Genomic DNA, 14,518 nt, shown 5'->3' on the forward strand with positions numbered 1-14,518 from the left:
ATTTTCTTGTGACTTCAAAAAGTGATGCAGTTATCCTATTTTGAGAATTAAACTCTTTTAATTTGAATTTGTAGTATTTACATTCTCTTTGGACATTACGATTTGTCATGATTTTATGGGAGACAAAAAAAACAATAGTTATTTAATATAATTTGTTAAAAGGATTAAAAATATTGATAAGTTTATGACTGGCGCGACCCAGTACGTGTGTTGTGATGTAAACAATAACAATTTAATAATTACTACAATTAATGATAATTAAGATTATAATTGATATGAATAGAGTATTTTAATAGTAAGACATAACAATAGTATTATTATGATAGATAGTATATTTTTCTTATTATGTAACTATGACGTTCTTAACATATTATAGACTACGCACGCGGCACGTCATACAAAATTAAAGCCGAAATAATATGGAACATGCCACAAATGATACCATAATTTATAAATTAAGTTAAGTAATTAGTTATTAAGTCAAGCTTATAAGCTTCGACTGCTATGTCTATACAATTCTGCGTTTACTCCAGTTGCTTAAAATATTATTAGTCAATAGACAGCAATGTAAATACTTTTTCAGTTTAAGCTGCGTATTTTGAATTTAGAACCCATTTTGCACAGTGACATTAGTGGAGTAGCAGTTTGGTATTTTTTAAATCCAGACGAAAAAGAGGGTTATAAGTTTTACGTTTGTCAGTCTGTGCCTATTTTCTAATCAAGATATGTTCAGTCGCAGGTTTTTAACGTTTTTAATCAAAAATCACACTCATACGATAAAAGCGAAAGATTGTATGTTTATTTATTTGTTTGTGCATATATTTGTTACTCCTTAAATCCTCCTCTCCTCAAAATGTATTTGAATCTAATAAGTTAAAGCACTTAACCCTGAATTTTTTTTATTTTTTTATTTGTTAAATTTTGTCTTTGAGACGTAGAAATCTTTTCCAGGGTATCTTCTTGGCATTTGTAGTGTAAGCGGACACCAACTGCTGGATTTAATTACAGGACTACAACGAAAACCATTTTGTTAGTTAAACTGATAAAATTAACAGATTTGTATAAATATCAACTAGCAAAAAAAATCTTAATTGTAATTTATTATATCTGTCTTAATACGTTTCATGAGGTGGGGATATGATATTTTTCACTTATTCCCATGTATTTAAATGTGCATAGACTTCACTAAATGATCTAAAAAGTAGCCAAGTGCGAGTTGGACTCGCCCAGGGTTCCGTAGCAGCAAGTAACATAATATAAAAGTTCTTGTAGTTCGTTGTAACTTTGATCGATGTTTTAATAATAGTGTATTTTTTTTAATTAAGCTATTGATAAGTAAACATTATAATTAGGTACCTATTAAAGGTAAAATGCGGCTTACGATTTATGACATATTAAAAAAAATTACTTACTGGATCTCGTTCAAACCAATTTTCGGTGGAAGATTGCATGGTAATGTACATCATATATTTTTTTTTATAGTTTTATCATTCTTTTATTTTAGAAGTTACAGGTTAACACTCACTTTACCACTTTGGAAGTGCCTCTCGCGAAAAATAATCCAGTTAAGAAATAAATGATTGAAGACCTATCTATAGACAAACGTATGGGTCTAAAGGGAACCCCCTAAGTTTATTGTTTTTTTTCTATTTTTGTGAAAATCTTAATGCGGTTCAAAGAATACATCTAATTACCAAGTTTCATCAGTATAGTTCGTATAGTTTAGGAAAAAAGTGGCTGTGACATACGGACGGACAGACAGGCAGACATCACGAATCCATAAGGGTCCGGTTTTTTGCCATTTGGCTACGGAACCCTAAAAATCAACATTACGCCGTGACACCCAATTCTCGGCGAGCTTCACTTCATTGCACTAGTACATTCGATGAATTACCGGATATTGTACACTACGGTTATATTTCATGGCATATAACTGAATAATACACACTAGTAAGCATAGACACAGTAGATACATTTACCAGTGGGAGGCTCCTTTGCACTGGAAGCCGGCTAGATTATGGGTGCCACAACGGCGCCTATTTCTGCCGTGAAGCAGTAATGTGTAAACGTTACTGTGTTTCGGTCTGAAGGGCGCCGTAGCTAGTGAAATTACTTAACATTTTATATATCAACGTGACGAGAGCAGTTGTAGTGCCGCTCAGAAAATTTTGGGTTTGTCAATAATCCTGAGCGGCACTACATTGTAATGGGCAGGGCGTATCAATTGCCAACAGCTGTACGTCCTGCTCGTGTCGTCCCTTATTTTCATAAAAAAAGTATTGATTTTGTAATAAACGGTCACAATATCATCTTTGGACCTCGCAGGAACGTGACGCCCCCTCCCGTTCCCCTTTTACCCCTCGCGCTTATCCTGTTGCGTCAGTACGGTTCGCAGTTTCATTATCGTTACGTACATGATATTTTCGTGTTACCACTGCTTTGTTTTTGAAGTGTTCATTGTTACGATTTGACTTTTGTTCTTAATAGTTCTGTATTTTCTGTTGTTCTATGTAACTATAATAGTTCTACCAGAAAAATAAAACCTTTTTTTATTCCACCCGGATTTATTCATTGATTTTTCATCATTACAATAACAATACTGCTAATCATCACCACAACCCAACACCGTTACATGAAACTATAATACGGACAAAATAAATCTTTTTATTTATTTATTCGTAATAACGTAGTGAACCTTGATATGTACACCGTAACAAAGCGACGATGTGACGTCATCGTGGCTATGTCCAGGGATAATGTAACCAGGTTATACATCACTCGCAAATTCCTTGGGCATCTTTTCCTTCTAAATGCATGCGTACAGAGTATTTGTTTAATTTATTATACTAAAAAGGATTTCATTTACAAATATTTTTTTTGCAGGATACAAATACGCCATGATGTCTATGGTCACAGCGATAGCAACAATAATAGCGCGTTTCAAAATTCTACCCGCAGAGGAAACTGATAATTTGAAAAGGCCACTGAGAGTCAAATTTAGCACAATGATGAAACCTGTAGACGATTTTGAAGTGAGGCTAGAACCAAGACATCTGTAATCTTGATTATTGACCGAGATAATGATTTGGACAGATATAAATTAACGACGACGAAAAATATAGATATTCAAATGTAATATAATATTATATTCAAACGTTTGCAACATAGAATTACTACTGGAATTGTTAACTCGATCTTATCTCTCTCTTATCGAGTACTCGAATCGACAGCTCGATCACTTTGCCTTGTAAAGAAACGTCGCTTGATTGTGTGGCTTGTACCCTGTTTGTACTGCATTTATCACCAAGAGTGTTCTGAAGAGTTTAACTTAACCCTGTTCCTAAAATTGATCCATATACAAAACACGCTTCATTAATATCAAATTCAAAAACACTTTATTCATGTAGGTCACGGAAATGACACTTATGAATGTGAAAAAATAAATAAAAATATTGTTTCTTATTGAATTTACCGCTACTTCGTAAAGGGTTCAGCTAATGCTAAACTCATTGCCACTCTTTTAAGTCGAGATGTACATTTTAATTGTTTTACAAATCATTTCAATTACAATATATGCAAAGTGACGCAACAAAAATACTCAAATGTCAAAAACTGAAAGGCTTACACGAGTAAGTCGAAAAAAGAAAAAAAAAAGTAAATTAATACTTATAAACACAAGAGTTATTGAGTATAGTAGATGCATCAATCCACACATATCGTAAATAAATAGAGGCATTATGTGAGCATTTCATAAAATATATAATAACTTTAACTTTAAAGGAAGTAATAATAATAAAAAACACATCAAGCAGACCTCCCGGTAACAAGATCATCCACCACGTCAACATCAGCCATCATCTTCAGCATCTCGTTATGTGGCGGTTTCAAAGGAATTTCTGAATTGTATATGAACTGCCTTGACTGATATTTAATGACACGCGGGTACTTTCAAAAGAAACATCTTCATCCATCTAAAAGAACTACAACGCTCGAGTAATTAATTTTAGAGAATTAATTTCTCGAATTCCAAATACTTGGAGTATGGGCAGCGTATGGTCACTTACTAATTGGATGAACTGTACTACGAATGCCTCCTAATTCCACAATTTTTCCGCATCTGTTTCAACATTCTTCTTCGACTACAAACACCTAGATGACAGCAAAACCCTGCCAGTCCTAACCTTTGAACCATTATATTTTGCAGGGTAAAATGAGACTCTTATAAGCCACGTATATTCTACCAGGATGATTTCCTATTACCTACCGTTATTAGACATTAGTAGTTTTTTTTTAGTTTTTAAAGTGAAAACTTCTTTGGCGGCGTTGAGTACTTTCCTCGGGGTGAGTATAAAATGTTAAATTCGCGTCAGGACACGTGATCTGATCAAAAATTCGTAAGCCGTTGAAATTACGGATGAAAGTTGATTTTTATGAAAGATAAACTTTTTAATTTAAAATAATTGTATTAGTTTCGAAGTGTTAAATTTTTTATGTAATATAAATTGTCATTTTTGTATACGATAGCGCGATAAATGAATATATACATAAATAAAGTAATTCCTACGAAATTATTTCCTCACCATTCCAAGATATTCAAAAATGCACTAGGTTAATGTTAAAGTTTTCACTTCTGCCGGCACTCCCGGAGTGCAACCCGTCTTTTTTTGCACACTAGTAACAATGAAGCATGAATAATCTTAAGAGTTTTGTATTTCTCATTAGCTTGTGTTCACTATAAAATTTTGTAAAAAGATTTAGTTTAGTAACGAATTAAACTGTTTCGTTTATTAAAAATAAAAATGATTAAGTTAAAATGAAATATTATTTTAATTTAATAATACGCACTAAAATTAATTATTATTAACTTATTACTTATGTACTTGAATAAATCGTTTTTAACATATTACATCTTTTATTATTCAGCACATCTACCATAATATTATCGATTCACAAAAGTAAAGAAACAAAATAATATGTTCTTTTTGCAGAAAAAAATGGGCTCATTTGTCTGGAGTTAAGTGATAACCGCCGCCCACATACTTGCAGCGCCAGAGGGATCACAGGAGCGTTGCCGGCTTTATAGAAAGGTGTATGCACTTTTTTGAAGGTCCATGTGCCGAAAATAAGTTCAAAGGACAAGCAGTTTTTAAAAAAGAAAGTTCACACGATAACAATTCATTCGAAAATGATAATTGGCGTCCATAGATTACAAGTAACGCAAACATGGAAATACGGGAAGCTCACGTGGAAACTGTGGAATTAGCAGCAATACTTCTAGGCTTACCTTAGTATACTGCGATCGGTATAACCAATAATATTATCGCTGTTATTAGTCATTCGATCGTCGTATGACTAATAAATAATTATTTGACCGACAATTTTTAGGTTTAAACTTAGTATCCTGAAGCACAAATTATGAGGTAAAAATATTGTAATACTAGAGTCCACGATTATAATGTTACCACTCTTATTACAAGGTAATGCACCGTTCCAGAGAAAAAAGCATTATAACCTAACCACAAATTATGACATTTTTAAAGGTTGGGACATTTTTATGTGGAGAAAGGGAAGGGAAACGCCTACAATTCGTTTCTGGCGTTTGTTTTTACAATTCGTTGATTTAACTGTTCTAACATAACCTGACCAATTTTTATGAATTGTAATTTTATAGAGCTTTAGTCCACGATTATAGTGATACTAATCTTATTACAAGGTAATGCAGTTTTCAAGAAAATAACGAAAAAAATTCTAACCTCTTCTCTTCTAATTCTCCTAATTTTGTCTGAAAATTTATTAATTTTAAAAAATTTCAGACAAATAAATAATAGTTATTGATACGATAATCGTATGATTTATATCATTAATCGGATGAATAGACACTTCCTAATATTATATTAGTTAACTTAGTCGAGTAAGTATTACATGGATTCTTTATTTGTTTAATAATGCTTTCACACCTTAACTCAGTGGTCGGCAAAGTGCGGGTCCAGGGCCGCATGTGGCTTTTTGGCTCCTCAAGTGCGGCTCTGGCACAATAGTAGCTTTATGTTGAATCGGAAATATTGGAGACGGAAAAATGTGATCTTAGTTCATAACACTAGTGGTCTGGTTTGAATGACTTGCAGAAGAAGACATGATCATTTTCAGCGCTGGGAATAGTCTTATTGGCTCTTACTATAAGCTGAAAAAGCTGTTTGCTGTTCTTTCCCTTTTCGGTACTACATATATATGCAAACAATCTTTATCAAGCATGAACATTATCAAGAGTTAGCTGAGAAGTCGTCTTATTGATGAGAACTTAGAATCATGCTTAGGTACCTAACATTAAAAACAACAACATACAAACCTGACTTACTCATACTTTCCTAAGAGATGCAACCACGTTTAGTTTTATTTAGAGTACTACTTATTTAGTAAATTAAAATCAGATTTTTCTCCCAATTTTTTTTTTATTGTTGTAATGTTCATAATTGGGTCTTTGGCTAATAAGTTTGCCGACCACTGCCATAACTAATCATGCAATGGTACAAAGAGAACATTTTATAATTGACAAGAGATATTTTAGATTTCAATAGAATATAGTCGCAGGGAAATGATAATAACAGAGATTTGGTCAGTTGCCTAAATGATTTGATCAAATCAGAAAGTATGTTTAAAGAATAACACGATTTTATCATTTCTCTAAACAAATCTAGTGAATTGATCAAATGCCCGGGTTGGTTCCGTGAAATGACAATAGGTAAGTGACGCCACGAGAAGAACTTAGGACGTAAAAGCAAGCGAAGAGAGCTTCAGACTTGTCTCCCGAATCGGACAGGCGAGCCATGCCCGCCATCCCCTTATACCTAACTTTCGTGTTTTTTTTTTAAATATTATAACCAGAAGAAATGTCAAAAATCGTAGAATTGCTGATAATGAGCATTTCATAAACGATAACAGAGCGTTTCATTTCCTTGTGCAGTTTTTCCAATATGAATTCTATATTGTACATTGTTACTGTTCATTTATTCCACTTAAGTATCCATAAGTACCTAAGTATGCATCCCTATTCCCTAGTCCCAACTCTGTGGTTAAACTGTTTCTCCTACATCGCCCTCTATGTGTTGGCCCGCTGGATGATAATGAGACATCAAGATCGGTAATGTGTTTGGCTATCGGAGTGCGGACCTTAATTGATAGATGGCGCTAGTTATATCATGATAAAATGAAAGGTGAATCAGATGAAAACGAAATTCTAACATTAATATTTAAAAGGTTAATTTCAATTATTCATGTCATACTTCACACAAATTTATTTATATTAAGATTTTATAGGTCAAATAATAATTCATGAAAAAGTAAGTATAATTAGGTAGGTTATTCCACTCGGTTGTCGTTATAATTAAGTTCATACATATTAAGTTAGGTTTTTGGTTTAAATGCGTAAAATTATCTGCGTAATATTTATCACTGAAATAAAAATTATTGTTGAAAGTCATTATTTTATGCTTCATTGACTAATGGATTGACTAATATTAAATTAAATTTATAGTTATTTGATACTTTTCAGTTTTTTTAAACATAGTTTTTTTATACTTTTTAGTGTCAGTTAATTAAATTAATATATAATCAACCGAAATGAAACCTCCTAAAAAAACGTACACAAAAAACAATTACATTGTCATCCACGTTTTTTCAATTTTCATAAAATGAAAACTACTGGGCCAAACTTTGTAAATTTTTTATCACTTCATAACTATTACAATTATGGGAATGGCAAATGGCATCTATTTCGCATCGAACTAAAGAAGATATTCAGCTGTGGATAAGTAGGATTTATTTCTAACCATGACGTTAATGTTTATGATAAGTTATCTAAATAATAAATTTAGAATAAGTTCTCTCTCACTTTTAACCAGATGGAATTGCATTTCCATTAAAGTAATAGTAATTATACATTGTATATAAGTACAATATTCCCGATCATTCCATTTCCTTATTTAGACAACCTGTCCAGTCTTGTAATTACTTCAGAGAAGCGAAACCTTTGCGAAGTAATAATAAATATTATTTTAAAAATATCTAGTAAGGTTGCTTGTGATTTATCTATTTTTGGTTTATAGGAAAATATTCGTGAAGAGGCCACTAGTGTTTGAAGCGCTCAAAAGTCAAAAATACTCTTCCAAGTCGTGCTTATCGTTCAAATAATAGGTAAGTTACAGCACCATTTCAAATAGAAATTATTAATAGAATTCAAAATAAATATTTTTTTATCAAATTATATTTTAATTTCCAATAAAACCATTTATTTTTAAACTCCTGCAGTTCATTCTCCAAAATCCCTTTCATCCTTCTTTTATTAGCGTTATCTTTTCTCACATTTGAATACTTAAATACATTCGTTGAATATTTTAATTAAATATGGAATGTCAGCAATGCGACAAAAACGGCACGCAATATCCACGTATACTGAGCGATCATTGCTGTCGGATGCTTAGCTTGAAATTGGTTTCCCTCTTCTGATCGGACAAAATGTACCCCGAGGTCGTTCATAAACTCTAGTCGATATAACGAAATAGTGGCGATTGTGACACCTACTAATTGATGATGTTAGCTAAATCGATGGCTAAAATACAGCAGATTTCGACGTTACCATCAAAACAAAATTTGTACATGTTTCACAAGCTAGAAAGGAAAAAAGTTTGAAAATAAATAAATGAATTTAAAAGACTGCCAGCGCTTGCTTTGCTCAACAGCCATAGAAGTTTTTGGGAGGAGGGATATTTGGATATTTTGACTAGTGTTATTATTACTTACATGCTACGAATGATGGATTCTATATGACAATCATAAGCACTCAGCAATTCAATTAAGTCCCCGTTCAGCCTCTTACCAAGGCCCTAATTTAAAAAATGACTTTAGTAAAGAGATGGACACTGTTTTGGCAGTATAGCGTGAGTATGTTTCATAATAGCTTCTAAAAAAACGGGATGAACTTTACAGGAGACGTCTGATTGGCTGAACACAGTTATCGAGAACCTTTGGTCAACGTCTGTTAGGGATGGAAGCTCTCTGTCTTTTAGTGTACTTGCCTAAATTTCCAGAATTGAAACAAACTTTTGTAGAGAAAAAAAATCAATACGGTTATACTAATTATTAAAATTGTACTATATTAAATTCGAACGAAGTTTTATTTAAAAGAAAAGCCCGCTGAGTTTCTTGCGCCCGTTTTTATCAGGTCTGAGGCACACTACTTCGGACGGGTGATAGTTCTTCACCTCTTAAATCTCTTTTAAATCCCCATTTGAATATGTTTGAACAATTTGTTGCCTTCCGTCTAATTACTGATTTCTTCAGTAACGGTATCAATAACTGCATAACTGCTACTTCTCCGCCGACGATGCATCAAAAGTATTATTTTTATAAAAATTGAAAAGAAAGAATTATAAAATAGTCAATTTCATAACTAAAGACTCTTATATTGTCATTCAAATCAATGCAAACATCTATTGCAAAAGCGTGTTTAGCTCAATCAGATAAGATCATATAAGATTAGATAAGATTAAGATAAGATTAGTCTTCATTCATACATAAGTAACGTACAGATTTCTTAATTCAAGCACAGTGCTAATATTGGGATTAGACATTATTATTTTATTTTATTACTTTTCCTCCTTCTGACATTTTAATAAGCGACGTTTTAGTGAGCTCTTTTCTCACATCATCAATGCGATAATATGTCATTATCTAATATATTATTAGCTGAGTATTTCTAAAAATTTTAGGGATAAACGTTTTATATAATATTATAATGCAGACTTCTTGCTATTTTTATATGATACATTAGGACGATTTTTAAACACATTAGTATGTTGCACACACCTGCTTCAGTTCATAGAAGTTCAATCAACCCTATGCTTTCCCGATCTAGAATAATAGTACACAGTAGTGTTTCTGATCTCCTAGTCTCTGAACATCTACAGGGTACGTTTTATATTAGTTTATTAAAAGTTCATTAATATTATAAATTAGGGGAAAATTATTTTATTAATTGCGTGCTGTTAAATATGTTACAGTCTATCTCGTAAGTCACAATATAGAGCTAGTATTATTTTAATATGTTTCGTAATTTCGTATATTTATGCTAATTACATCTTTAGCTGAATATAATGGTGTTTGCATTACATTGTTCATAAGCAGTAGGTATATAAATAAATACATTTCGTTTATTTCAAAGATTACATATACATTTTTAGTGGTTGAGACTTCCCAGTAAGTTGTCTTAGGACACTTGTATTGGGAATATCTCGCAACTTCCTTAGCAGATAACTTTTTATTTAGTAAACAATATAGAAATAAACAGAAATGATTAAAAACCAAATAATACAATTTACAATTAATTGTGTGTGTTTGTGTGTGTGTGTGTGTGTATGTGTGTGTGTGTGTCTGTGTGTGTGTGAGTGAGTGAGTGAGTGTGTGGATGTGGGTTTGAATTGGACCTTTGATTGGGTCCATCTATACAATGCGTGTGTTTATCATGTCAGTCTGATCAGAAGATTTTCCACTTCATCATAAGCAAGACAAGTTAGCCAATTAATTAAAGCTTTTCTGCATAGATGTTATGTCATAGGATATATATTTAGGACACGATTTATTTTATTATATAAGAACACTGATTGACAGCTAAACTGTCGTTCAGCAAAAGTAGTGCGAACAGTAATGGTATCTGCTACTTTATCATTTCTTCTACTGATCAATTTGGCGTGATCTAGGTATATATGGCTAAACCAATTCACCCAGCATGTACAGTAAAAAAATATTTTATGATAGCAAATAAAAGGTGAATTTAATTCAAATACATGATAATATCGTACAACATACAATATTTTACTGATTTTTTAAAAAATGCATTAAATATTATTAAAGGATTTAAATTTTATTTTATTTTTCATAAAAAGATTTTGTATAATAGCTTGATGGTTTGAAATTTGTATCGCTTAAATGTTATTTATAGAGACGGGTTTGTCATCATCTTTCCTTCAGTCCTTCTCATAAATAAAATATGGTCAAGGGAGGCGATGGCCGATGACTAGTCCATGCGTCATGTTCGTAATTTTATGTGACGTTACCTAATTGTAGCGGCTGGTTGATCCTATCATCGGAAATTCTGCTTCATGTTGTAAAAATTAAAGTTTTCTTATATATTCATAGCCAAAATAATATGTACTTAGTCTGGCCATAAATACTGTTACAATTAAAAAAAAAAAAACAAAATATTATATTTGAATTTGGAATCTGTCATTTTTAATTATATAAAATTCATTGAAATTCTTATTTTGGCGCCAATACATTGTACAATATTTTGTAATATAAAAATGGAGAGGGATGATAAACAGAACCGAATCGCTATATTTGCATTATACAAAGTAGGTATGGAGCCAAATGCAATTTTTAAAACTCTCCATACGCTTGGTATTAGTAAAATGTTTGTACCTATTAAAGGTATCAAAACATCGGCACAGGTGTATCAAGATACCATTCTTGGGAAGGTAGTGAAGCCTCTTAACAACACCATGTTCAATACCTTAGAATGGTCCTTCCAGCAAGACTCGGCGCCGGGTTATAATTCACGGTCTACGCAGTCTTGGTTGGAAATGAACGTTAAATGTTAAATGAACGATACTAGTCCGCTGGATTATGATTATTATGCTCTACACGCCATAATAATTTGGAGTCCCTAAAACAATCCGTATGATACGCAGTGAAGAATTTTCCCATGAAAAGACTGCGCGCTTCTATTGAAAACTGGCCCCAACGTTTAAAGGACTGTATTGCAGCCAATGGAGACCACTTCGAGAAAGCTTTTTATATTTAAAATTGTTTTACATTTATGTATTAAACTAACACACTGTAAAAGTAATAGGTAAATGTTATTTGCAATAGAAATTTTTATTTTTCTTTGTTTCAGTATTTATGGCAAGACTAGGTATATAATATATATTATATGATCGTTATAACTTAATGCACGCTCAATAGCTTTATAATATATTTACAGCGTATGTGGATTGATGCATTTACTGTACTCAATATTATTTGTGATTTTTTTTATAAATTTAAATTATTTTTTTACGAACTCGTGTACATTCATTTTATTATTAATTGTAATTCAAATAATTTGTGAAACAATAAATTTGTAAATGTTGATGGAATAATATCGTTAATATGTTATAAATAACATGAAAATTTTGATGATTCAGTACAAATTTTAAAACAAATGAGTACATACTTGGAACACCGCGACACAACAGCCTCTCTGAATGTGGTACTGTAATGCGTAAACGTAGCGGTCTTTCGGAAGACAAATTCTTCTACCACTTGAAATACGTCGGGTCACTGCAAATGATATAACGGTCACGCGCTAATCTCTGGTACTACTGTTCCGATTTGAATGATTCTTTCAGTGTTGGGTAGTCCATTTATCGAGGAAGGCTTTGTTTTTTTTTCAAAATTAGGGATCCGTAATAAAATTGCTATTTTGTAACACAAGGTGTAAAATCGAAAACCTATTTTTGCGTGCGCTGCAAAAACTATTGACAATAGAACAAAATGATGTACAGGCTATAATAAAGGCAATATTTTATTACTTATAAAACTATCGCGTGAATTATACTTTACAAACCAACGTTTGCCGGGTCAGCTAGTTAATTAATATTAACATTGGCTATCAACAATAGATCATATTGATCGCAGTGAAACAGGGCTGCCCTTAATTGTACTAAAGCAGCTGTTATAGTTTTTCTCCCCAGAGCTTGAATATGAAATAAAGTGATCGGCAGTATTTCTATTTTATAATGTATTCGGATATGAAAAACTTCATTTAAATTACCAGTAGGTAGGAGGCTCCACAACTTAATTATGGGTATTATCACAACATCGCCTGTTCCTGCCGTGAAGCAGTAATATGTAAACATAAATATGTAAACAAGTGAAATTACTGGGCAAATAAGATTTAATATCTTATGTCTCAAGGTGACGAGCACAATTGTAGTGCCACACAGAAATCTTGTCTTTTTCAAGAAGAAGTAATGGGTAGGGCGTATCAATTTTCATGAGCTGCGTGCTGCTTGTCTCTTCCCTTATTTTCATTAAAAAAATTACCTCTGTTATATCATCCATTGACTGGAAATATATGTAATACAATAAATGAAACAACTCATCCTTTCTTCAACTTGCATTATTTATTCGAATATTTTTGTGTTCACAGATGCAGTGTTTCTTATGTATTATGTATTTGATAATTACGTGCAGCGCTTATCCATCAATCAATCGAGAATCATCCAAAAAGTATGAAAGACGCTCTCTTTTCCATGATGTTATTGAGTCACTCAGATTAAAAGTACAAATTCCTGAGGAGTTCTCAAACGATGAGAATAAACTTGAACACAGTTATGAAATATACCTCGATAACGATTCACTTCAACAACCAAGGGACGTTGAATTCATACCGAGGCGAAATGACAGAGTTGAAATGCCGACAAGAAACTTTCGCCTTCCAAAACACTTAGATTTTAATGAAACTAAAGAAGCCAAAGAAGAAATAGTATTGTACGTCAATACACCAAACGATTCTACATCATCTACTACTAAAAAACCGAAAAATACTAAACGACCAAAGCCTATAGCAACTAAAGATAAGAATATACTAAAAATAAATGACGATGAAGAACAAAACCAAGTCAAAGATAAACCTTATATGAATTCATTGGCGGGCCAAAGTCAAATTGGGAATCGTGAGTCCCAAATGGTTGTCAAACCCACGGTAATTGTAAACTTCAGGGGTTCTGTAAGTCACAAAGAAAGTGATATTCGATTAGAAAGACAAAAAAATAACAATGACACATTTGAAGTACCGAATAATATTTTTAATATAAATCAAGAAATTAACCTTGAAAGCACAAATTCCGAACAGTCTAGTACAGGTGAAGCTGAAACATTGCCAAGTAAAGTTAAACAAAACGTTAAAATTGCTACAGAAAGAGAGAATACAGATGAAGATTTGATGATGTGTGAAACATCATCATGGAATGACAACGAAAGGAAAAGACGCGGAGTTGATATGTTACAAATTGTTGTTAACGTGTAGGTTACACCTAATTTTATAGTAATAAAAAGTCATTTATTGACGAATTAATTAACGTTAGTCGCTACCCTTACTATTCTTATTTCTATTAAAATTCTAACTATACAACTTATTGATAAAAACTTAAACAATAACAGCTTTTAACAATTTTTTTTCACTTATTAAACTCCATATGTCTCTATTGGTTTTATAACTTTGAAAAGACTTGTTACAGTCTAACAAAATACTCGTACCTAAGGTACATTATTACCTATATGCAGATCTGCATTTTATTTGTATATTTAATATACAATTGATAAAAAAATATAATATTTTTTTTTAAATCACACAAACAATTTATTGAAATGTGGAATATTTCTTTGGTACAAATTTAATATTTAACTACATATTACTAACGCT

The 14,518-nt window shown here is 32.1% G+C and overlaps 2 protein-coding genes across 2 annotated transcripts in view; both read left to right on the forward strand.

Annotated features, from left to right (window-relative positions):
• LOC126969743 (cytochrome P450 4d8-like) overlaps positions 1-4,903 on the forward strand; it is a 30,438-nt gene extending 25,535 nt beyond the window's left edge. The window contains exon 10 of the mRNA XM_050815307.1: positions 2,884-4,903. Within this exon, the coding sequence (XP_050671264.1) occupies positions 2,884-3,059 (176 nt within the window). The 3' untranslated portion in view covers positions 3,060-4,903. The remainder of the gene's footprint in view (positions 1-2,883) is intronic.
• An 8,340-nt stretch (positions 4,904-13,243) lies between these two features.
• Positions 13,244-14,122, forward strand: LOC126969766 (uncharacterized). Its single transcript, XM_050815328.1, has one exon. The coding sequence runs from the start codon at positions 13,244-13,246 to the stop codon at positions 14,120-14,122; it is 879 nt and encodes a 292-aa protein (XP_050671285.1).
• The last annotated feature ends 396 nt before the right edge of the window (positions 14,123-14,518 follow it).

This window comes from Leptidea sinapis, chromosome 1 (assembly GCF_905404315.1).
Source record: "Leptidea sinapis chromosome 1, ilLepSina1.1, whole genome shotgun sequence".
Taxonomy (NCBI): Eukaryota; Metazoa; Arthropoda; class Insecta; order Lepidoptera; family Pieridae; genus Leptidea; species Leptidea sinapis.

What these genes read in the sequence shown, in the direction of transcription:
- LOC126969766 (XM_050815328.1), top strand. Translation starts at nt 13,244, where the DNA reads ATGCAGTGTTTCTTATGTATTATGTATTTGATAATTACGTGCAGCGCT.